This window comes from Vipera berus, assembly GCF_964194415.1.
Source record: "Vipera berus genome assembly, chromosome: 6".
Taxonomy (NCBI): domain Eukaryota; kingdom Metazoa; phylum Chordata; class Lepidosauria; order Squamata; family Viperidae; genus Vipera; species Vipera berus.
The window spans coordinates 84,553,582-84,580,195 of NC_138208.1; the positions used below are offsets into that span (position 1 = coordinate 84,553,582).

Here is a 26,614-nt window from a genome sequence, read left to right on the forward strand (position 1 = left end):
CAAGGACAATGTCTATCGTTTGATATTCTCTTCTTGGTATTTATTGCCGTCCTTGATGTCGTTCATCTCACTGTTGTGCAACGAGTTGACTGAAGACTCGTTTCTTCTGGAGCGGAATGCTGGATGCGTAGGCTGCGATGGGAAATACTTGTGCGTCGCTCACAATTCCACCCAATGGCACCATTGTTTTGAAGCTCTGTGGACAGTAAAGCGTGCAGTGTTTGGAGGAATTTGATATTCAAACCCTCCAAGTTGCTTGAAGGTCTCATTTTCAAGAAGGAAAAAAAAAAAAACAAGAAGAAAGATGGGTGTCGCCCCCTTTTCCTTGGATTTCCCTGCACGCGTGAACAGGATGGACTTTGTATGATTGATTGTTGCGCAGCGGTCTGGAAATAAGAGTTTCTTGCTCAATGAGGACTAAGACTGTAAACAGGATTCGGGGCCGCTCAAGGAAAGCAAACCTCAATGGTAAAATACAACTCCAAAATTAAATTGCATGCTTTACTGACTTATTCTATCGAAGTAACAGAAGGAAGCCGTTGAGATAAAATGGCACTTTGCTTCTTGTGTATCTGTTTCAACTGCCTTCCTTTAAAGTGGGACTTGTTCAGATAGCTTTACTTGGAAATGATTATCAAATTTCTTTGTGTGTAGTTTTCCTCAAACTATACTTTTAAAAGGGGAGTAGATTTGGTTCCGTAGCTCTTAAAGTATTTTGTGTATTGACTCTTCTGTATAAAATGCTAGAAAAGAAAAGAAAAACATAGGTACTACGTCAATAATCTTCTACCATAATATCTTTTTATTGAATTTATAATCCATATTTTCTTTTGGATGGTGCTAAACAGAAGAACTATGTAATCAGCTGTTAGATAGCTAGATGATTTATTGTAAGCCAGTCTATTTTTCCCCCTTTTATTAGGGGGAGGGGAACCCTATTAGCTTTGTTGCTCAAATTACTTGTTCCTCAACCAGATGAAGTGCCCACTTGACTGTCATCAGCCAAGTTTTCTTGTGGATGTGCTAGCTAATTGTGAAATCTAATGCTAAAACCCAAGTGATACAGAAACTCAGGTAATTTGTGGATAATAATTAGCTGTAGTAAGTCATTTGCTCCACCCTCTGAGCCACGGTTTAGCATCTGGCTTAACCTGCAAGGTACTATTTTGTATTGGTATTGTTTTGGGGTGTGGGGCTGGAGAAAATTACAGGAGATATCCAAAACGTGAGATCTGCCCATTTCTTTCACTGAAAAAGCACAGCTAGTATTTATCCATGGGATGTTCCTAATCTCCCGTCCAACTTCTGACCAGACTCAGATCCGTCTAATTTCATCCAATCCCTGTGTTATGTTCCTTTGACATTATCTTAAGGGATTTTAGTCTCCTGGTAGGAAAGCTTTGAAAACAGCGTTGTAAATAATGAAGATCTTAATGGTGTCCTGGTGGTCAGGAGCTTTGTTGTTGTTAGTTGCAAAGTCGTGCCCGACCCATCGCGACCCTATGGACAACGTTCCTCCAGGCCTTCCTGTCCTCTACCATCTTCTGGAGTCCATTCAGGCTCACGCCTACTGCTTCAGTGACTCCATCCAGCCACCTCATTCTCTGCCGTCCCCTTCTTCTCTTGCCCTCAACCTTTCCCAGCATTAGGCTCTTCTCCAGTGAGTTAGGTGGCCAAAGTATTTGAGTTTGGTCAGGAGCTTATAGGCAGCTAAATCGTTTTAAGTGGTTGAATGAGGAAACAAGGGATTTCAGTGATTCTAAAATGGGTCTACAGTTTCCTAATTGCTACTCCACCACACCAGAGATTAAGGAATACAACAAAATCAGCCAGCCTTTTTGCCAGCGTTCCAGAACAAAATGTCGCAGGCTAGTAATTACTTTGCTGCTTTTTCATACGGTTAGAAGAGGTTCTTCCCATGCTTAAAAGGTAGCACATACATGAGTGGATTTGGCAGTTACGCTGAACCGTGTGTCAGTAGCTTCACTCTTTTCAATGAAGTGAAAGCACTGTGGTAATTTTATGCATGCAGTTTGTGACCCTCATACTCGGTGGTTAGGTAAGTCATGGTGAGCTATTAGAAGACGCCAAGGTTTAATTCAGTTACATTAGTTTCTGCCTCTTGTGTTGGCTCATTGCTGAGTTGTGTACTTTTTGCTCCTATTCTGTGGATGGTTCCACTGTTTTTTTCCCCTCTATCCTTTGCATGCAGGTCTTACATCCATAAGAAACGCTCTTCACATACGCCTAGGTAGGACCTGGTGTAAATAAGACTTGAGTATCTAGTTACTTATCATTTTGTTGTTGTTGTTAGCTGCGAAGTCGTGTCCGACCCATCGCGACCCTTTGCACTACGTTCCTCCAGGCCTTCCTGTCCTCTACCATCTTCTGGAGTCCATTTAAGCTCATGCCTACTGCTTCAGTGACTCCATCCAGCCACCTCATTCTCTGCCGTCCCCTTCTTCTCTTGCCCTCAACCTTTCCCAGCATTAGGCTCTTCTCCAGTGAGTCCTTCCTTCTCATTAGGTGGCCAAAGTATTTGAGTTTCAGCTTCAGGATCTGGCCTTCTAAAGAGCAGTCAGGGTTGATCTCCTCTAGGACTGACCGGTTTGATCGCCTTGCAGTCCAAGGGACTCGCAGGAGTCTTCTCCAGCACCACAGTTCAAAGGCCTCAATTCTTTGGTGCTCAGCCTTTTTTATGGTCCAACTTTCACTGCCATACGTTGCAACTGGGAAGACCATAGCCTTGACTATACGCACTTTTCTCTGCTCTCTTAAGGAACCTGTATTATGTCATAGAGCCCTGTGGAAGATTCCTAGTGGTTGGGATAAAAGCTGTACTGGGCACTGCTCCCTACAACATCTCTTCAGAAGTAGCCAAGATCAGTAGTGGAAGACGTTATGGGGAGAAAGGAATGGGGGCTACCCTTAATCTGTTCAATTTTGGCAAGATGGGTAAAAAGTCCTCATTTTGTTAATAAGGTTAATTCACTTATCCTTTCTTTTATAACAATGGTAGGCTTAAATAACAAAGCGAAGTGGAACGAAACATTGTACTACCAATTTCCTGATTAGATTGTTGGCTTCATGATCTAAGAATGTTAGTACATGAGATTATGGTAAGAATGTTGTGCAAAGACAACAGAACGACGCCATCATAAATCTAAGCCTGCAGTCCTTGCTCAAGGAGTCAGGCACAAGTGATTGTCGTTGCCTCTAAAATAGCTGTAATATTCAAACACATTGGCTTAGAAATAGATACAGGCGCTTGTTCACTCTGTTTATCAGGGACACAGATAATTTATAGTTTGCTATTGTTCATTGCAGACTGCAGCTAAGGGTTGCAAAAGTCAGGCCAGGAAAGGATACACTGCTCGCGATCTACTGGAGTGACCATATTTTTTTACAGGATTCAATCTGAATCGGGTCACCGGGACCAAAGGTTTATTCTTCCAAGCTTTTGGGTTCATGCTGGATTCCAGTCCATCGTCAGGGAATTTCTCTCTCTCCAGAATATGTGTTGGGTTACTCTATGTCAGGGGCCTTCAAACTTGCCCCTTTGATGACTTGTGGACTTCAACTCCCAGAATTCCTCAGCCAGGCACTGGCTGAGGAATTCTGGGAGTTGAATTCCACAAGTCATCAAAGGGGCAAGTTTGAAGACCCCTGCTCTATGTGTTGTATTTATATGGTTCCTGGTTGTTTTTTAGTTTGCTGTCTGAGGTGTAATATAGCTACATGTGTGTTGGGGGGAGAGAGCACGGGGGGAGGCTCAGCTAATCTCAATGTACACATGTACTTTGACAATAAAGCTTTATTATTATTATTATTACAATAGTGAACCATTGAACCTTCATCTTTGTTTTTTTCGCCTCTCTTCGGCAAAAAGATTAAATCTATCACTGTCAACACTAATCACTATTTATTATAAAAGTATGTAGGATTTTATGTCAGATTACTAGATAGTGCAGTACTTATGTATTAGCTATCAGGAATAGCACCTGTCTCTTTCTCTCAGTAACATATCGTAGATACGTTTTGCAGACTGAAAAATTACCTGAACAACTAGTTACTGAATAAGATTTTCTTATTACATAACATAAACCCAATAATTCTTAGGGATGAGCCTAAACCTAATCTAATACAGTCTTAAATATTGGGATCCAGATTCACATTTGGCAAGTTCATTTGGGAATTTTGAAAGTGATAGTTCCAACAGATTTAGAGTCTTTGGAAGATGTTGCTGGCCAGTATCTTGAAGCTCATAATGTGCTTGACTTATGCAATGAAGTTACTAAGAAAAGGACCGTCAGTCTCTTCTGTCAAAAGCTCATTAGAGCATCCTGCTGAGAGAGCGGGATAGAAATGCGAAGATACTCACCGACTTCCTCAAATTTGCTGGACCGAATCCTAATTCCAACCTAAAGCGGTCAACTGTTAGCACAAGCTCTTTATTTTTATGTTGGCCAATGGAAAAGCTTCAGGGATTCAAGCTTGACCCAGAGGCCTCTAATTTACCAGATTTCGCAATTTACTTTTTTTTTTTTTGCTCAAGGTGGTAGGGGAATTGGAGAAATGTAATTCCTTTATCTTCTGATTAACATTCGCCGAGTCTGATCTCTCTTTGTCTCCTTCATTTCACTTCCCTGTTGACTCTGTTGGTGAGTCAGACCATTATTTTTGTCACTTGCTTTTATATGGCTCTACTGCTTTTGCTTTTGCTTTTTGTGTGACCTAATGTTTTTTTTTGTTGTTGTTGTCGTTCGGCGGCACCTTGTAATCATTAGGTGACCCCCAGTGATCCAGGCAGAAAACAGCAGCACTTGGAGCTGTCTGAAAATGTTCTTCTGATCTTCACGGTTTTCTGAATCTGATCTGATTTGTTTTTCAGCATTGGAGGGCAGTCGCTTCCCAGCATGGATAATAGCTGTGCTTTGTTAACTACCTCAAGCTTGGCCAATTTGCAACCAGGAAGAATTTAAAAATAGAGCACTTGCTGCTGAAAAGATATGAGACCTATCCATTCCGGCAGAAATAATAGGGCTAGTGAAAGTTGAAAGGGCCTTTCAAACTTTCTGCCTCGTTGGGATCTTTGCCTCCCTAGTCTCTCAGCCAAGGAATCTTTGCAGCTTAGCCACAAAACGTTTTTTTGTTGTTGTTTTTTTGCATCTCACAAAACGCTTTTCGCATCTCGGTGGGAAAGTGATCCGCATCACTAGAACAATAATAGTAGGCTTATTTTGTCTGGATATTGCTTGATGATGATATTATCGATTCAGTCATGTCTGATTGATGATTCTGTGCACCAGGTCTCTCCACATCTTCCAATCTTGCACTAGTGCTCAGAGCTGTTCTATGCTCAGGCTGCTGTTCTTTGATGGCCTGGTTTCCTTTTACTGCTAACAGATACAGATAGTCCTCGATTTACGACCAACGGTTGAGCCCAAAATTTATGTGGCTAAGTGAGAAATTTGTTAAGTGAGTATTACCCCATTTTACGACCTTCCTTGCCACAGACGTTAAGGGAATCACTGCAGGTGTTAGATAAATCGCACGGTGGTTAAGTGAATCTGGCTTCCCCATTGACTTTCCTTGTCCGAAGGCCCCAAAAGGGGATCGCACAACTCTGGGACACTGTAGCCGTCCCAAAAGTGAGTCAGTCAAATATAAATCACACGACAAAGAGGATGCTGCAATCGTCCCAAGTATGAAAAATGATCCTAAGTTGCTTTTTTCAGCGCCGTTGTAGCTTCGAATGATCACCAATGAACTGTTGTAAGTGGAGGACTATCTGTATTGCTTGATAAAAATCCAAATGCTTTTTAGTGGTATATTGAGGCATGAGGTCAGGGGTCTTCAAACGTGGCCCATTTATGACTTGTGGACTTCAACTCCTCAACTGGCTGAGGAATTCTGGGAGTTGAAGTCTACAAGTCATAAAAGGGCCACGTTTGAAGACCCCTGCATGAGGTAGTCAAATAGTTTGGATTCACAAATAAGCTAATTTGTCCTCTGTGTCCATGAATGTATTATGTCCTGATTCTGTACCTCACAAGTTTTTTTTTAAAAAAAATGAAATAACTTTAAAACTAGCCATTATTGGCGCATCATACAAATGTAGCCGCATATTCCTTTTACTGAACTATTATTGTGTAAACCCAGGCAACATGGTTAATAATACTAACATGTGGACCAATTCTCTTTGACTTGATTCTTAAATCTTACAAATAGTTTTCTGTGTACAACATAGTGGCTCTAATACAGAAGTTATGATTAAGAAACTTTGTCGTAAATCCTACATGGTTAACAGTGAATCGAAATCCAGATACTGTCCTATATAAATGAAGGCTTTAGTTTAGAACAAACAATACTTCTGTAGCTATTGATGGTATATTATCTTTATATTTTATTGGAAGCGCTGTTCAGATTTTCTTGCTTTACTGCCCAGATTCCTTAAATAAAACGCATTTTGCCACAGATTTTAATTTCAGAAGGGCTAACTTGAACCAGCATTACTAATACATTATTTTTAAAAATTGCTTTGTAATAGCTTGCCAAAACTACCAAAATAGGTATGCAAAAATATTGCAAAAGACAGCAGATGAAAAATGGTCAGTTTAAATGCCCAGTGCTTAGAGACCCTTTTTGAAATCATCAGTATTATGTTTATAAGGAAGAAATATTATATAGTAATATTATTAAATGCCAATAGTGAAAACACAGCTAGATAAAACCTGTCCATCTGTATCTCTTTATCTCCCTCCCCCCCCCCAAACCTCAGGTTCTGATGTTGAACAGGATGCTGCTGTTAAACTTGCTCAAGAACGTGCTGAGATAGTTGCCAAGTATGACCAAGTAAGTTTGTGTAATTTTTAAATAATTGTGTCCTGGGCTATTCTACTCTCTTGGGCTGAGTAATGATCATCCCAGATGTCGGATGATGGAACAAATAAATACACATCAAACCCTGCCCCATTATCTCACTCGTAGCCAATCACTGTGGTGCCCTCTGTTTTCTTAATTAGCCATTGTACCAACATGTTGTCAAAGGAAGAGCAGGAGGGTGCAAACAGATTCACTCTAGTTCCAGGTAGGAAATAGCGCCTGCCTTATTTTGCAATATTTTCGATATTGCAAAAGACAGAGGAGGTTTCTTGGGTGGGGCGGGGGAATAAAAACATCTCTTCTGTGATGTTATTTCTTTATTAAATTTATACAGCACCCACCTCACCGATAAGGTGATTCTGGATGGCTTACAAACAGTAAAAAGATAAATATAGCAACAATTGAAATGTAAAGAAATCATGTACAAATTAGAGCCCAAGGGATGGGCCGCAAAGGGGTGAGGTCTTCTTTTGACCTTGTCAACCTCCTCCAGCAAAAAGTGCCTACGCCAGGGCCCCGGTCTCACTTCTGGTGGCAGGATGTTCCACAAGGCTCTTCTCGTTGCACCTGCCAGCTGGAATTCCTTAGCGATGGGTCCCACAGTACGCCCTTCTGCTGAAGCAAGTGGGGTGGGCTATAATCCCCTTAGGGAGGGACATCTGCTCAGATAAACTGGATCCATGCCAATAATAATAATAATAATAATAATAATAATAATAATAATAATAATAATAATAATAATAATTATTATTATTATTATTATTATTATTATTATTATTATTATTATTATTATTATTATTATTATTATTATAATTTGTATACCGCCCTATTCCCGTAGGACTCCGGGCGGTTTACAGGGCAGTTACAACCATGAAATACAAAAATTAAAATCAATTAAAACAATTAAATTCAAGCCCCAAAAGTAAATCTAAAACCCAATGAAAATTAAAAACCCCTCAGTCTGGGCCAAACAGCTGGAAGAGCCAAGTTTTCAGGTCCCGGCGAAATGAGCGAAGGTTGGGGGCAGTCCTAAGTTCCGTAGGTAGTTGGTTCCATAGGGCAGGCGCACCCACAGAGAACGCTCTTCCCCTGGGAATAACCCGCCGGCATTCATTAACCGGCGGTACCCTGAGAAGGCCCTCCCTGTGGGAGTGCACAGGACGATGGGAAGATGATGCCGGCAGCAGGTGTTCCCTTAGATAATCTGGACCCAAGCCATTTAGGGCTTTATAGGTCATTACCAGCATAAAGGGCTTGAAAGGTAATGACCAGCCCCTTGAATTGGACCTGGAAGCAGGCTAGTAACCAATTTATTGAAAACATTTCTTCTTCATCTCGCAAGTAGTGTATACACGAAAAATACATTTGAATGGAAGATAATAGGATGATTAAGTGAATGAAGCTAACCATAAAGAGATTTAAGAAGTGACGGTCATCAGCCTGCTCAGTTGGAGTCTTCCTGTTCTCCCCCATTAAATGGACCCTAATATGCCATTTAAGATGATAATAAGCGTGTTCTCTTGAGGAGAGTGTTCTGTACCAGCCTGCTACCGGCCCTGCAGAAAAGGCAGGGACAACCCCTTTTACAAGAAGGCAAGAGGCTGGAATTACGCCTGCCAAATTTATTGCTACAAAAACAAACAAGACACGAACCAAGAAACAGGAGCTTTAAGAAACAGGAACTATCCAAGCGGTTGCCTTCAGCAAACCAGCCCTCCCACACATTCCCCTTAAATACAGTTCAGGGCGTGGCCTCTCTCTGCCTCCTTCCGAGGTGCCCCATTGCCTTCCTCTGTTTACTCCTGATTGACTGCCTCCTGCGTCGGGCGTCCTTGAACAGGGCCAGCTGTGGGTCATCTTCATCCACGCTGTCAGGCTCACACAGCTGGGTCTGCATCGTGACCAGATGAGAGGGGACTGGCTGGGGGCTCTCATCAAGCTGTCCAATCCCCTCAGCAAGCTCTTCAACACCCCCCTCCTCCTCCTCTGAGTCGTCCGACCCAACTGCCGAACCCACAGGCTGACCCTGAATCACAACAGAGAGGGTGAGAGATCCCATGAAACAAATAATCCCTTTGGAACAGCATTTTTTTTCCCCAGTCCCGGTCAGGCAGTTGGACTTAAAAGTCATAAGCAGGATACAGGCGGTCCTTGACTTAAGACCACAACCAAGCTCAAAATTTCCATTGCTAAGCGAGACAGTTGTGAAGTGAATTTTGCCCCGTTTTACGACCTTCCTTTTTTTTTTAAATCCCATTTATATACCACCCTTCTCCGAAGACTCAGGGAGGCTTACAATCTAAAGCACAAATCAATGTGCTTAGCAGTAGCCTTCATTCTATGTATATGCCTGCTTATTAGGGCTTTCGGGGGCCCCCAAGCGGCATTATTACAAAGTCAGTTTATTGCCTCCAACAATCTGGGTCCTCATTTTACCTACCTCGGAAGGATGGAAGGCTGAGTCAACCTTGAGCTTGGTGGGACTCGAACCTGCACTAATTGCAGGCAGCTGGTGTTACTTAAGGAGGCATTAGCCCACTGCTCCACCAAGGCTCTTGCCACGGTGGTTAAGCAAATCACTGCAGTTGTTAAGTTAGTAACACTATTGTTAAGTGAATCTGGCTTCCCCCATTGACTTTTGCTCGTCAGAAGGTCACCAAAAGTGATCACGTGACTCTGGGACACTGCAATTGTCATAAATATAGGGCCGGTTGCCAAACACCTGAATTCTAATCATGGGACCACGAACTGTAGTTATTTGCTAATATTTCTTTTGTAGCTGAACGCGAGATGGATAATTACTACTGGAGAACCAGGAGGAGCAGTTCATCAGGAGAGTTCATTAGGAAAATTATAGTGCAGATACATTCTCGATTGTTTGGCGGCAACCCCATCATATACCTCTGTTGAGAGAAGAACACCTATAAATGATTTGAATATGTAGATAGCTGTGGGAAAGACACTTGGACCCATGGTTCTCCTCAGTGGTGGGATTCAAATAACTGAACAACCGGTTGTCTTACTGGATGCAGGTCTCCAAGGCCTAGAACAGACTTCCGGAAGTGGCATCCACGCACTTCCAGCGGGCCGTTCTAGGCCTGGGAGGCCTCCTGCAGGCCTTCCAGGCCTAGAATGGACTTCCGGAAGTGGTATCCATGCACTTCCGGTGGATCATTCTAGCCCTGGGAGACCTCCTCCAGGCCTCCGAGGCCTAGACTGGACTTCTGGAAGCAGTGTGCGTTCAGCCAGTTCTCTGAACTCAGCAAAATTTAGCTACTGGTTCTGCCGAACTGGTGCGAACTGGCTGAATCCCACCACGGGCTCTCCTCCTCCAGCGTTTATGGGTAAAAATAAGGAATTGCTTGTGAGGTTCTGAGGACACCGGCAGCTGTTGTTACGTGCTGCGCCATAAGTAGTAAATTTAGTAAAATGAATTAATGTTGTGTCTTCTGTGCTTTCTATAGGGACGTGAAGGAGCCCAGATCGAACCTTGGGAAGATGCGGACTACGTGCTTTACAAAGTTACCGATAGATTTGGTTTCTTGCAGTAAGTTTCGCAGCTTGGCAAAGGAATGAATGGCCTTCGTCGTTGGCTTCGTTTTATTTTTCCGTCGTGATTTTTGCATGCCTGTTAAGTCAGCGTATCGATCGCGCGCCTTACAGAAAAATTGCTTTGTGAATAGAGTTGCGTTGGGCAAATCAAATTCAGATGGTCTCGTGCTGTGCTTTTCATTTATTTATGCACAGCATTTTTCTTAAGTCGGTGATTTAAAATTGATCCACGCTTGGTAATTGAAAAGTATCGGCCTTTGCCTTTTGCTGTGTGTAAAATGGCTGTAGAGATGCTTTGTCCAAAACAAAGACGGGCGTTGAGTAACAGCTGAAGGAATAATTTAAAGATAAAAGCGGCAGTATTTTTTTTAGTTCAAGTCTATATTAAATTATCAGAGTCATCTGAATAAATAGTCCTTGATTTAGGACCAGTCGCTTAGTTGACAGTTTGAAGTTACAGCTGACCCCAAAAAGGGCACTTATAACCTAATGGTTGTCCTTCCCCCCCCCTCCCATTCATGTGAGCGGACTTCATGCGTTTAGCTACATGGTCACAGTTAACAACCGTTTGTCGCTTCCTGCGATTACGTGACCCTGTTTTACAACAATTTTGCCATAAATCAGGACTTTTAGCATCAGAAAGTTTGGCAAAACTACACCATAGTGAGCCAAGGGTTTGCTTGACGACCTCCACATTTGCTTATTGACCATTGCAAAAAAAAAAAAAGTCATAAAACGTGACTAGCCTGTTTTATGGCAGGTTCCATTATGGTCGTAACTTGAAGATTAACTGTATGGAGCCAAATACACACATATGACTGTACAGGTAATCCTCGAATTACAACCACAGTTAACCCCAAAATGTACGTTTTTAGACGAGACGAGACATTTGTTAAGTGAGTTTTGCTCCATTTTACAACTTTTCCTGCCACAGTTGTTAAGTGAATAATAATAATAATAATAATAATAATAATAATAATAATAATAATAATAATTAATAATAATAATAATAATAATAATAATAATAATAATAATAATAATAATAATAATAATAATAATTTAATTTTTATACCGCCCTTCTCCCGAAGGACTCAGGGCGGTGTACAGGGCAATACAATAAAATACAATATATAAAAATTAAAAGAAATATTAAATACAATTGCCCAATTCAATAGATTAATACAAAACGTTAAAATACCCCTAAACCCATCAGACCAGGCCGGCTTGTTCAAATAAATATGTTTTTAGGTCACATCGGAAGGAGCGAAGGTCGGGAGCTGTCCGGAGCTCCACGGGTAAACGGTTCCAAAGGTCTGGCGCACCCACAGAGAACGCCCTCCCCGTGGGGGCCACCAGTCGACACTCTTTGACCGACGGCACCCTGAGGAGGCCCTCTCTGTGGGAGCGCACTGGGCGGAGGGAAGTTGATGCCGGCAGCAGATGCTCCCGTAAGTAACCCGGACCCATGCCATTTAGGGCTTTATAGGTCATAACCAGCACCTTGAATCTTACCCGGAGGACAACCGGAATCACCGCAATGGTTAAGTTAGTCCCACCGTTGTTATGTGAATCTGACTACCTGTGTAGGCCAGGAGAATATGTTTATCTTATCCAGCGGGTTAACATCTTAATTTGTGATATCAAAAGCCTTGGCTATGGCATCATCCTAATTGTTTGTGTGTGTGTGTGTGTGTGTGTGTGTGTGTGTGTGTGTGTGTGTGTGTGTGTTTAGGAGTGTCTTGTTTTCATACAAAAGCATTAACAATACTTAGTTGCTAAGGCAACATGTGCCAGTTCAAATTAGGACCAAACTGATTTAAGTCCAGATTTCTAGTTGCAATTCTGTTTTCTTATGCAAGTTTCCCATTCATTCTGATTTGTTAACCTGCCTGTTAATGAATGAGGTAAATAGCTATCCCTTAATGGAATGGATGTATTAGTTGAATATAGAGGGGCATGATAAATAGTGCTTTTGAGGTACTTTGTTTACTGTAGGAATAATCTCTTGGTTTAATACCATTCTCCCCATGGGTGAAATATATGAATTAAGGGCTGAGAAACGAGTCGACTTTTATTGGTTTTAGATGATTGTTGATGGAATTCTAGTCAAAGGATGATTATACAATTCTCGCCTTTGTGCGAACATTGCAGTAGAAACCTTGCCATCTAATGTTCGGTTCCTAGCTATTGTAACCAAATGGTTTCTGGGTTATCAATTATTAAAATTCAATTTTAAGAGAACAGCATTAGGGTATGCTAGTTGGTACTGTGCAAGGGCAAAGGGGTTATTCCTCATTCTCTTATTTTAGAATAAAATTATGAAATGTATTGAATCTAAGTTTAAGTGGGTCAGATAGGCCTTCACAATGAATGGGGCACCTGATGACCTATTACTTTAGCAAAGTTAACTAATTTATATGGAAAAGTAGCTTTAATTTTCCTGAATAATTTATGGAACTGCTCCAAGTTAACCTAATGGTATTGACTGGTACTTAGGGCAGATGAGAGAAATTACCAACTCACACAATTTTCTCCTTTTTGTGTGTGACATTCATTACTGCAAGACGGCTCAGGCATGACATAAGGTCTCTATAAAGGGTTGGACTAGAAGACCTCCAAGGCCCCTTCCACCCTTATGATTCTGATTCTCTTTTGGGCATCATATGAGCTGATGTCTGTGTGGGCCCTTTGTGATACTTTCCCCGCAACTATTGATCAGCAGATAAGCCAGCAGAAGGAACAAGACTGCCCTTCTGCTTTCTTCTCTTGTTTTTAGACTTTGGATGGGGAGGAACAGACTTCAACTCAACCCTGACAAGACTGAGTGGCTGTGCATACCGGCATCCCGGGATATTCAGAATATCCCATCTCTTTCTATGGGGGGTGAGCTATTACCCCCCGTAGATAGGGCTCGCAACTTGGGAGTCCTCCTAGATTCACGGCTTACTTTGGAAGATCACATGGTGGCTGTGACTAGGGGGGCCTTCGCCCAGGTTCGCCTGGTGCGCCAGTTGTGGCCCTATCTAGACCGGGATGCCCTGCGTACGGTCACTCATGCGCTCGTGACCTCTCGTTTAAACTACTGCAACACTCTCTACATGGGGCTGCCCTTGAGGACCACTCGGAGGCTCCAACTGGTACAGAATGCAGCCGCGAGAGTCGTGTTGGGAGTCTCCCGATACTCCCATGTTACACCTCTACTCCGTGAGCTGCATTGGCTCCCAGTTGTCTTCCGAGTGAGATTCAAGGTACTAGTAATGGTGTTTAAGGCCCTACATGGCATGGGTCCGAAGTACCTTAGGGAGCACCTGCGGCCGGCATCAACTTCCCTCCGCCCTGTGCGTTCCCACAGAGAGGGCCTCCTCAGGGTGCCACCGATCAGAGAATGTCGATTGGTGGCCCCCAGGGGGAGGTCCTTCTCTGTGGGCACCCCGGAGCTATGGAATCGGTTGCCGGTTGAGCTCCGGATGGCGCCCGACCTCCGCTCCTTCCGACGCGATCTGAAAACGCATTTGTTTGAACAAGCCGGCTTGGCCTGATGGGGGGTGGGTTGGGTTTTTTATTGTTCTTAATATTTGTATTTATTGTTTTTTACCTCGGGCATTATGTTTAATTCTTTTTAACTTTTGTATTTTTTGTATTTTATACATCTGCCCTGTTCACCGCCCTGAGTCCTTCGGGAGAAGGGCGGTATATAAATAAAATTAATTAATTAATTAATTTCTCATTGGTTGTTTGGAAAAGTTGGCAGTAAAATGAAACCAGACTTCAAGGGACACAGTGGCTGGATACTGTCCAAACTGACATCAGCCAGAGCATAAAAAAACTTGAGGAAGCAGTGCAATATTGGAAGATGTGGAGAGACCTGGTCCATAGAATAGCCAAGAATTGGACACAACTGCATGGATAACATCGTCATCGTCATCATCATCATCATCATCATCATCATCATCATCATCATCTAGTTGGTTGTTTTACCTAGAGAAGATGGTGCTGGACTGGATGTCCTTTTGGCCGAATTTAGTAGCTCTTCTTCCTTTGAATTTCTAGTTAGAAATCAAAGCACTCCAGCCTATAAAGATGCATGTTTTATTAGTTGTTCTATTGACTGATTTCTAAAGCTGGACATATGTGCTCAAACACTAACGGTGTCTGAGTGAATGGTTTATTGCACATGCAGTAGCTTTGAAAAAAGAGGTTGAGATCCTAGAAAGAGTGCAGAGAAGAGCAGCAAAGATGATCAGGGGTTTGGAGGCTAAACCACAAGACGAACGATTGAGGCCCAACGAAGAGAAGGACCAGGGGTAGTGTGATAGCAGTCTTCCAATATTTGAGGGGCTGCCCCAAAGAAGAGGGAGTCAAGCTATTCTCCAAAGCACCTGAAGGCATGACAAAGAAGTAATGGATGGAAACTAATCAAGGACAGAAGCAACCTAGAACTAAGGAGAAATTTCTTGACGATGAGAACAATCAATCAGTGGAATGGCTTGCCTCCGGAAGTTGTGGGTGCTCCATCATTGGAGGTTTTCAAGAAGAGACTGGTCAGCCATTTGTCTGGAATGATATGGGGTCTCTTGCTTAAGCAGAGGGTTGGACTAGAAGATCCTCAAGCTCCCTTCCAACCCTACCATTCTATGTTCTGTGAAATTATATCCTTCTAAAAATCAAGATGCCATAGTAGCCTTCTACAGTAATGCAGCTCATGGAATGCTTGGAAGAGAACAATGTACAAGTTCACTTGAGTCCATGCTGAAGCACTTGATGAGACTGACTTTCTTTCCGAGGATTTGTTTTCAAGGAGTCGATTTTCTCCGTTTAAATCATTTTTTCCCCCTTGAGAAGGAAAGAGATTCTCTTTCCTTGCTCCCTTAGTTTAGAAGTGTGTGCTCTTCAAAATATGAACTTGTCCTGGGAGGATAAGCTTATCAAGAAACTTGATTGATCCCCTGGAATCAATGAGAAACAATTCAGCAGAAGAGGATATGTTAACAACGCAGCCATCCATCCTTGTCTGGAAAAAAAATGAAGCCCACCATTTTGAAGAATAAAAGGAAATGCATAAGAATTTAACCCCATCTCTCTTGGAGATGTGGGACATTCTCCATGATTTTAACTAATTTATATTTAATTGTTAAATGTCCTTCTCTTGAATTTTTTTTTCTACAAACCCATCGCATTAATTTTGGCAGGGTTTTGTTGCTTTTCTTCGTTTTCTTTGCACATGCCTTTGAGTCATTTTTTCAACACTGGGGACTGCCTGGACTAGACCTGGCAGGGGTTTTTTTGGTAAGATGTTTTCAAAGTGATTTCTTTGGTTAGGTCTACAACAGGGATGGTCAACTATGGCTCAGGGCTGGCTGAGAGATTCTGGGAGTTGAAGTCCACTGGTCACAAAGTTGCCATAGTTGACTACTTCTGGTCTACAGTATCATCCAATCCTCTGTGGCCATTTGAGGAAGCATTGTTGACCATCTTATTGGCATGTGCTAATACAGACATGTCAAACACAAGGCCCGGGGGCCGGATCCGGCCCGCGAAGTGGTTTCACGTGGCCCGCGAAGCCATCCTGGAAACAGTGAGGGAACGGCCCCCACTGCCTTGGCCTCGGCCCAGAGACCCTCCTTCTGCCAGAGACCCTCAGATCTGTCCCACTCCTGCCCAGGCCCCCATAGGCACCCTTGATGCGAACGATGTAGAGCTGGCCACGCCCACCCAGTAGGCCACACACACTCTAGCCACGCCCACCCAGTAGGCCACGCCCACCCAGGCCATACCCACCCGGCCCCCTGAGGGCAACAGCAATGCTGATGCGGCCCTCAATGAAATTGAGTTTGACACCCCTGTTAATATGTATTATGCATTTCAGACAGTAGAACTATTTTCCATCTTGCCAATGTGTGTGTGTGTGTGTGTGTGTGTGTGTGTGTGTGTGTGTGTGTGTGTTTGTGTGTACTACATGTGTATGTCTTCTTGTTGACCAACAGCCTGAAGCTGTGATGAGTAGCAAGCCATTAAAGGAAAGAGTCTGTAAAATCTCCAGTTGCCTCTTTGCTGTTACAGCCATTGATCAGGTCGATGCTGCTGTAATCCAATGAGATCTGGAAGGTCATAGTTTCTCTCCTAGAATGCTTTAACCGAGATTGGTAGCATATCTGCAGGATCGCCAAAGAAAGCTCTTTTGTCCTCTGGGCCTTATAAACTGGAGATTATGGGTATTGAACTGGAAACCTCTGCATCTAAAATAAGAGCCCTATCTCTGTATTAACAGTTTGCACTTCTGTTGCAGAAGAAAGGACAATACAGGAAAAAATAGACTTTGCAGGGACCTTGCAGAACGTCTAGTCCACGGGTGTCAAAATGGCCACGTGACGTGTCGCGACGTATCGTGACTTTTTTCGCATTGCCAGAGCTGGGGTGGGCATGGCCTCCGCATCATGCAACCAGCCCATGGGCCGACATTTTGACACCCCTGTTCTAGTCCAACCCCCTATGCAAACAGGAGACCCTTTATCATTCTGGACAAATGGCTGTACAATCTCTTATTGAAAACCTCCAGTGATGATGGAGCATCCACAACATCTGAGGGCAAGCCCTTCCCCTGATTAATTGTTTTCACTGAGAGGAAATTTCTCCTTAATTCTGAGTTGTATCTCTCTTTGATAAACTTCCATCTGTTACTTCTTGCCCTGCCCTCAGGTGCATTGGAGTGTAGTGAACCCCCTCCTCTCTGTGACAGCCCCTCAAATATTGGAAGAGTGATCATGTCACCCTAATCCTTCTCTTTGTTAAGACCCAGTCCCTGCAATCATTCATCGTATGTTTTAGCTTCCAGTCACCTAATCATCTTTGTTGCTCTTCTCTACCCTCTTTCCAGAGTCTCAACATCTTTTTTGTATCACGGTGACCAAAACTGGATGCAGCATTCCAAGTGTGGTCTTACTAGTGCAATAGAAAGCAGCATTTACACTTCACATGATCTTGTAGATGTGTCTACAGGATTGGAAGGGTACTTGGATAACAGCTTGGCGTGTGCCAGATTTTGTCCCAAGTAAAATAGTTTTGATAACCTCAGTTGGTTGTAATTTGTCAGAGGTGCCTGATATCAAAATAATGACTGCTAAACCAACTCATTCCTCTTTTAGAACAGAATTGAACCCAGACCTCAAATATTCTTAAAGTTAGAAACACTGATACTTAGTGTGAGTTCTAATTTCAGCACACCACTTTGGGTTATGTCTAAATTTCAACGCAACTAGGTGCTTTTAATGGCCCATAGCAGTACTGAAATGTTTTAAGGACATTGATGACATAGTAAAAATAGGTTTATTATGAATGCTGACTAATCCATTTCCACGGGTTTTGAATACCCATTGAGATGTTTCCATTAGAAGTCCTTAAACCATATGAGTAGCCAATCAGCAGTATACTATATTAAAATAACTAAAATCTAATTTAACATTGGAGAGAATTATTTTATTCTGGTTGTGAGACGTGCATGATTAAAAGCACACTCAGATTTCATAGTGCCCATTTCCCTCTTGCTTTCTTGACACACCACAGTGAAATCCACAAGTCATCATTTATACTAATTAGCTAATTGGCAACATGATTGAAATGCACAGTCCTAAGAAAGGAAGTGGGAAGGAATAACACAAGGTCAAAGCTGCTAAGGCGCATATTTAGATATTGAAATACTGTAGAGTCTCAATGTCAGAGCCAAGTAGCTGACAAAATGGACTTTATTTCGGATGGTTCCTCCCTTTCAAGTATCTACTTCAGGGGTCTTCAAACTCGGCCCTTTTATGACTCATGGACTTCAACTCCCAGAATTCCTCAGCCAGCATGCCTGGCTGAGAAATTCTGGGAGTTGAAGTCCATGAGTCATAAAAGGGCCGAGTTTGAAGACCTCTGATCTATTTTGTAAGCTAAGTTTTCCACTATGAGAGTAATTTTTTTTTTATTTTTCCAAGAGCAATGGCCTACACATTTACAGAGAAGAAAGAAAAACCCCTTTTATGCCCAGCACTTGGTGTGTGAATTGGGCCAAAGATGTCAACCTAAGTCCCAAAGGTGCTTTTTCAAGAGGCAACTGGACTTCCTTTGTGTTTCCTTGAAGACATTTCGCTTGTCATCCAAGAAGCTTCTTCAGTTCTTCCAGAACTCTTCCAGCTTCTTGGTTGAGAAGTTATTTATTTTATTTATTTATTATTTAATTAAATTTTTATACCGCCCTTCTCCCGAAGGACTCAGGGCGGTGAACAGGGCATATCTTAAAACTACAAAAGTACAAAAGTTAAAAAAGAATTAAATTATTGCCCACAATAAAAACAATAAAATATATATATAAATATTAAAACCCTAAGTAATTCCCCATCAGGCCAGGCCAGCTTGTTCAAATAAATGGGTCTTTAACCCGCGCCGGAAGGAGCGGAGATCCGGTGCCATCCGGAGCTCAACCGGCAGCTGATTCCACAAAGCCGGAGCGCCCACAGAGAAGGCCCTCCCCCTGGGGGCCACCAGTCGACATTCTCTGACTGGAGGCACCCTGAGGAGGCCCTCTCTGTGGGAACGCACGGGGCGGAGGGGAGTCGACGCCGGCAGCAGGTGGTCCCCGAGGTATTCCGGACCCATGCCATGTAAGGACTTGAAAACCATCACTAAGACCTTGAACCTCACCCGGAAGACAACTGGTAACCAATGCAGCTCGCGGAGCAAAGGTGTAACATGGGAGTACCGGGAAACTCCCAAGACAACTCTCGCGGCCGCATTCTGTACCAGTTGGAGCCTCCGAGTGGTCTTCAAGGGAAGCCCCATGTAGAGAGCATTGCAATAGTCAAGACGAGAGGTCACGAGCGCATGAGTGACCGTACACAGGGCATCCCGGTCTAGATAGGGCCGCAACTGCCGCACCAGGCGAACCTGTGCGAAAGCCCCCCTGGTCACGGCTACTACATGATCTTCTAAGGTAAGCCGTGCATCCAGGAGGACTCCCAAGTTGCGAGCCCTATCTACAGGGGGTAAAAACTCACCCCCCATAGAAAGTGATGGAACGTTTTGAATGTCCCGGGATGCCGGAATGTACAGCCACTCAGTCTTGTCAGGGTTGAGTTGAAGTCTGTTCCTCCCCATCCAGACCCGAACCGCCTCCAGGCAACGGGACATCACAGCGAGGGCATCACTGGGGTGGTTTGGGGTTGAAATGAAAAGTTGGGTATCATCAGCATATTGATGATACCCAACTCCAAAACCACGAATGATCTCACCCAGCGGTTTCATGTAGATGTTGAACAGGAGAGGCGAGAGAACCGAACCCTGAGGAACTCCACAAACGAGAGACCTAGGGGCCGATCTCTGCCCCCCTGCCAACACCGACTGCGAACGTCCCAGGAGATAGGAGGAGAACCACCGAAGAACTGTGCCTCCCACTCCCAATCCCCTGAGACGCCGCAGCAGGATACCATGGTCGATGGTATCGAAAGCCGCCGAGAGGTCTAATAGGACCAGGACAGAGGAATATCCCCTATCCCGGGCCCTCCAGAGATCATTCACCAGAGCGACCAATGCCGTCTCCGTGCTGTACCCGGGCCTGAAACCCGATTGGTACGGGTCTAGATAATCCGCTTCATCCAGGACCAGAGGGAGCTGATGCGCCACCACACTCTCAACAACCTTCGCAAGAAAGCGAAGGTTGGAGACTGGACGAAAGTTGTTCAAGACAGCTGGGTCCAAGGCAGGCTTCTTGAGGAGAGGTCTCACCACCGCCTCCTTCAAGACGGTGGGGAAATTACCCTCACTCAAGGAAGCAGATATCACTGCCTGGAACCAGCCTCGTGTCCTCTCCCTGGCTGCATAAACCAGCCAGGAAGGGCACAGATCCAATAAACATGTGGTGGAGCTCAACCTCCCCATAATCCTGTCCACTTCATCAGGGGTCACAGAATCAAACTCTTCCCAGATAACATTGACAAGACCGCCCGTGTCCTGATCGTCAGACTCTGCCCAGCTGGAGTCCAAACCGGTCCGAATCCGAGCGATTTTATCCGACAGATGTTGACCAAACTCCTCGGCACGACCCTGCAAGGGATCCTCCCTCACCTCCTGATTAAGGAGGGAGCGAGTCACCCTAAACAGGGCGGCCGGGCGATTATCTGCGGACGCGATGAGGGCAGAGAAGTAATTACACCTCGCTGCCCTCATCGCTGCGAGATAAGACCTAATATAGGTTCTTAACCGCAACCGGTCGGATTCGGATCGGCTGGACCTCCAGCAGCTCTCTAGGCCCCGTTTCCGACGCTTCATCTCCCGGAGCTCCGCGGAGAACCATGGAGCTCGATGGGATCTGCACCGGGTCAGGGGCCGCAGGGGTACAACTCGGTCCAGTGCCTCAGTGGCTGCCCTTTCCCAGGCTTCCACTAAGGCATCCGCCGAGCTGTGAGCGACGGAGGCAGGTGGGGATCCCAGCGCTGCCTGGAACCCGAGAGGGTCCATTAAGCGTCTGGGGCGGTACCATCTAGTTGGTTCCACATCCCCACGGTGGGGGGTGGCAAGACGGAAGACCAGCCGCAGGAGGTGATGATCGGTCCATGACAGGGGCATAATAAATGGAGAGCCCCCACCAAGATCATCCAACCACCGTCCAGATAAAAAAGCCAAGTCAAGGGTGTGGCCTCCCTCATGAGTTGGTTCAGAAATTACCTGCGTCAGGTCCATGGCCGTCATGGAAGCCATGAACTCCCGGGCTAACTCAGATGACCCTCCCAGGGATGGCAGATTGAAGTCACCCAAAACTAAAAGTTTGGGGAACTCAATCACCAAACCGGAGAGGACATCGAGTAGTACGGGCAGGGCTGCCGCTGTGTGACTAGGCGAAACGTACACCAGCAGCAAGCCCAACTGCGCCCCCGAACCAAACCTCAAAAAGAGAGACTCACACCCGACTATCTGAAGAACGGTGGTCTCCCGCGGACATAAGGTCTCCCTAATAACCGCCACTCCCCCGCCCCTACCTTGAGCCCGAGGCCGGTGTAACGCTCGGAAACCTGGTGGGCAAATGTCAACCAAAGGGACCCCACCCTCTGGACCCAACCAGGTCTCGGTGATACAAGCCAGGTCCGCATGCTCACCCTCCACCAGATCCCGCACAAGGGGAGCCTTATTAACCACGGACCTGGCATTCAGGTACACCAGCCGGAGCTCAGGAGGCTGCACATCTTCGCTCCCGGCACCTCGGGGAAGAACCAGAGAGTCGGAGCGCCTCACCGCTTGAGATGTCTTCAAGAGAAAACAAAGAAAGTCCAGTTGTCTCTTGAAAACAGCACCTTTGGGACAACCAAGACGTGAATGATTGAGAATCTCCACAGACATGTCAACCGAACTTTGTCAACCTTGTGAGGTAAATCCAGTCAGGAAAGAAGCCACAGGAGGACTGGAACTATTACTTTGAGACTGGCTATACTAGTAACAGGATACTATGTCTACTGTTCCTTTTTAGTCCTACTCCAGGGAGTCTTGAGTATTTTTATAATATTTCCATGCTTCCCTAGGATCAATGCATGCTTCTGCATCTGTTGTTATCTGAATGGCTTCTGAAGGGCTTCTCCTGGGTCATCTCCATGGGTCCTCACATGCAAGACCTCCTATATGGGAACCTTCTTTAATTTTATCTCTATAACAGCAACCATCTGAGGCCTGGCAAGCTGGAGTACAACTGGGTCAAAATCACCCAGTGAATTTCCCTGCCTAAGGGTAGACTCAAACCCTTTGTTTTCCTACTCTTTGCCCAATACCTTAATCACTATAGCAGGGGTGGGCAACCTCGGCTCTTTTAGGACTCATGGACTTCAATTCCCAGAATTCCTGAGTCAGCTATGCTGACTCGGGAATTCTGGGAGTTGAAGTCCATGAGTCCTAAAAGAGCCGAGGTTGCCTACTCCACTTAGAACAAAATCCTATTGTGCTTTAATGTAGCTTGCTTCCTAATAAATAAAGCTAGGGTTGTAGCCCAAATGGGGAAGCAAATAACAAAGCATACAGTATTTGGATGCTGAACATCTTGCTCACATAATTAGTAGATGGATTAATTGTTCATTAGTTTCATATTCTCCAATTATAGAAGTTCTCTCCTTGCTGATTTGGGGAATGATCTTATGTTTAAAACCGATTGAACAGGCAATCTGGCATAATTATTAAACTTCCAGGTATGGTTCAGTTTGACTTAAAAGCCAGATAATTTGGAAATGTAAGCCCAATAAATACTTGATTATTTTATGTAATGAATGTGTACTTCTGTCTTGGGAGGCCCCTGTTTTTGGTAAACCCGTGAAATAATCTCCTGAAAGAGCTTCTAGATTTAATTTGCAGTACAAAAAGTAGTTTTATGCAGATTTGCTCAGCGCTGTAGCTTCCTTGAATAAGGCTCATTTCGTACAAAGTGTAGTCAAAAAATTTCAGATCAGATTGGCGTATCACCCTTACCTATTGTTTGCCTGTGGGTAATTTATAGAATAAAGCCCAGGTGATTGGGTTTAATATTCAATGCTAACTCAGAAATCCTGGTTGCAGTGGCTTCTTTCAGAGTAAGAAACCAAGTTATTTTGTGGCTTGGCCCAGTGGATGCTTCCAATCCTAATAACTGTGATGTGCTATTTGGGAATTGGCTACAGGTTGTCCTCGATTTGCGACCACAATTGAGCCCAAAATTTCTGTGGCTAAGTGAAGCATTTGTTAAGTGAGTTTTGCCCCATTTTACGATCTTTCTTGCCACAGTTGTTAGGCGAATCACTGCACTCAAAACGGTAGTTAAGTGAATCTGGCTCCCCCACTGACTTTGCTTGTCGGAAGGTCGCAAAAGGGGAATTGCGTGACCCGCCCCCCCCCGGGGCACCGCAACTGTCATAAATATGAGTCAGTTGCCAAGCATCTGAATTTGGATCACATGACCACGGGGATGCTACAATGGTTGTGTGGAAACTGTTCGTAAGTCACATTTTACAGTGCCGCTGTAACTCTGAACGGTCACTGTTGTAAGTCGAGGACTACCTTTACTCGATTTCTCTGCCTTGCAATCTGTTGTCCCTGTAACTGGCATTCTTACTCTTTCCTTTTAGCCAGGAGGAGTTACCGGTCCACGATGCAGCTTCTGAGAAGGTAAGCAGCCCCTCTCCAACGCAGATAGCAATACATGTTTTAGAAGCATGTAGACCTGATTGGCATGTGAAAGCAATCAGTATAAATCTACTTGTTATTGCGTGGCTAAGAATTGGACAACAAAAAAAGGTAACTTAATTGATCACACTAATGGAATGTCTGACTAGCCCAGACCCCCTCTTTTATAGATATTACAGAGGGTGGTGAGCACAGCACAAGACATTGTGGGCTGTCCCCTGACGCCACTAGATGACCTCGCCAGGGCTCGCTGCCTTGGAAGAGTGAGGAAAATTGTCAGGGACGACTCACACCCTGGTTGGCACCTCTTTACTCTCCTACCATCGGGTAGGAGATACAGGAGTATAGCCAGCGGTACCAACAGGCTGAAGAACAGCTTCTATCCATGGGCTGTCAGGCTCCTGAACGGGAAATAACTCTATGTATGATTGACTTGCGAGGCCGGTGTGTTGTGTGCAATAAGCCAGATTGTTGGGGGCAATAAGCTGACTTTGTAATAATGCCGCTTGGAGGGGAGGGCGAAAGCCCTAATAAGCAGGCATATACATAGAATGAAGGCTATTGCTAAGCACATTGATTTGTGCTTTAGATTGTAAGCCGCCCTGAATCTTCGGAGAAGGGCGGGATATAAATGGGATTAAAATAAAAAAAAATAAAAAAAAATAAATGTTAGTATTTCTGAATTGGTTCTAAGAGGACTTCTGTCTAGTGATTGCCTTTAAATTCTCTTAATTGGAATTTCCCGTTCATAAAGCTGGTTAACCTCAGTCCCATTACATTAAACAAGGTTAATCTAGATGTAGGCCAGTGTTTTTCAAGCTTGGCAAGTTTAAGATTTGTGTGTGTGTGTGTGTGTGTGTGTGTGTGTGTGTGTGTGTGTGGACTTCAACTCCCAGAATTCCCCAGCCTGCCTGCTGGATTGAGGAGTTCTAGGAGATGGTCCACGACACATCTTAAACTTGCTAAGTTTAAGAAACACTGAACTAGCCAGATGGCTGCACCATCAAGCTTTTCTTCTTTGTAAAATGCAACAATGAATATGGATCTCTGTAAAGAAAACTACTCTTAATTATCGCTCTCCTTAATTTAATGCATTCCTTCCTGTCACTGTATAGTCTTCCTTGCTGGAATAAACATTGTTTTTTTCGACCAGTAGTTAATCTTTGAGAAAGGAGATAATTGAGAGGTGTTGGTAGTCATTTGAAATGCTGTCTCTGTTTTAAAATGTTGAAATGCCAGATGTTATTGTGCTCAATTACCGGCTAATATGCTGTGACTGTAATTATGCAGTGGAGGGTTGCCAAGTTAGAGTCAGAGGGATGAATGAGGTTGTCAGCAAGTGGTATTTGCAAAGTAATTCAGCAAACAGAGCAATCAGAGCATCTTTTATATATTTGACACTCTGAAGAAAAGTCAAAGAGGTTATATAATCCAAACTCTGTAGCCAGGATTGAGTGCTCTCTAATTCTAATCCACTGAAGGCTTTCTCTCGGAGAAAAAAAAGTTTGCTCACTATTTGGAAAAATAAGGACTTTATTATTCCATATTCAATTGTCTAATGAATGACTACAGAAGCCAGAGCCAACTTGGTTGAGTGGTTAAATCACCAGGCTAGAAACCAGGAGACTGTGAATTCTAGTCCTGCTTTAGCCATGAAAGTTGGCTGGATGACTTTGGGCCAATCACCAGGAGACTGTGAGTTCTAGTTCCGCCTTAGGAATGAAAACTAGCTGGAAGACTTTGGGCCAATCCCATTCCCTCTGTCCAACTCACTTCATAGGGTGGTGACTGTGGGGAAAATAGGAGAAGGAAGGAATAGTGTGTATGTTCACTGCTTTGAGTTACTTATAAAAATAATAAAGGGAGGAAATAAAATAAAAATGCCGAATCATTTTGCAATTGTTACTTGAAACATTGCGGTAATAAAAGTGTGATTCTTTTCCTGGAAAGATGCAACAGCACATGCATTGCTTCAGGTTTTAGGGAGGTTATTTTTGTAACTCCTTTAGTAAATTACAGGCTTATTTGGAAAAACATTGCCACGGACCAGTTTCTGAAGAGAATCTGTAATTCCTGCTTGTTACTTACAGTTTGGCTAGGAGCCCATTGTAGTTTAAGCACCTGCCTATCAAGCATCCACTCTTTTTTCAGCTTATTTTATTTTTATCCATCACACCCTTTGCACCATTATGCAAAGGGCAGAAAAGATGTAAGAATGAATAAAGCACAGAAGTTAGGATATATATGGTGAGGGGTGGGGGGAAATTCAGCAAAACTTCGTTTGGCCAATCTCAGCCACCCATTCTGGTGAGTCTTTTTTAGGAAGATGTAGTAGTGGTTGGGTGGGCCACCAGTTTTAACCACTTCCATGCCACAGACACATTCCCTGATAATAGCTAGGAGGCAATTGGTTTGTTTTGTGTACTGTATTGTGACCAGCATAGTCAACACAGCCCACAAACACTACCCAAATCCAGTTGTATCTCATGGGCCACTTCATCACAAACCAAGAGGTTTAAATTCTTCCAATTACAGGCCATCACATTGTACTTACTGATCCAAGAGGTTATATAAACAGGGAGTTCTCCTTAACAGAATAGAAAGTTGCTAGGAAACTGTAGGGTTTCTGGGAAGACTTCTACAACTTTGCAAATGATTGAGTCGCACAGACCTTGTTATTATCAACTTGGATGAGCTAATGCAGGCTTTCCACAGTCATTTCTCAACAGGGGAATAGATCATCCTGCACACTGTAGTTTGAGTTTATTGAAGTGTTGTGAAGTGCCCTAAAATTAGGATAATGATGTCCTTCTTGCCACAGTCATTCCTCGGTATCTCTTAACCGACAGTCCTAGCTATACCAGAGTATTTAAACTAAATTACACATCTCGAAGGGGTGTGGCTGAAGAGCTCCATCATTTTCATTTTTGCTTTCTATTTGCCAGGGCTAGAATCTAGAAATTACTGCATGGATGTTTGTGCACAAAGCCTTAAATTGTCATACAGTTTACTT

The 26,614-nt window shown here is 43.9% G+C and overlaps 1 protein-coding gene across 3 annotated transcripts in view; it reads left to right on the forward strand.

The window, feature by feature from the left end:
- USP6NL (USP6 N-terminal like) overlaps nt 1–26,614 on the forward strand; it is a 133,807-nt gene that overhangs the window by 60,034 nt on the left and 47,159 nt on the right. For all 3 annotated transcript variants that reach the window (XM_081330775.1, XM_081330777.1, XM_081330776.1), the window contains 3 exons: nt 6,782–6,855; nt 10,350–10,432; nt 23,544–23,583. In XM_081330775.1, the coding sequence (XP_081186901.1) occupies nt 6,782–6,855; nt 10,350–10,432; nt 23,544–23,583 (197 nt within the window). The remainder of the gene's footprint in view (nt 1–6,781; nt 6,856–10,349; nt 10,433–23,543; nt 23,584–26,614) is intronic.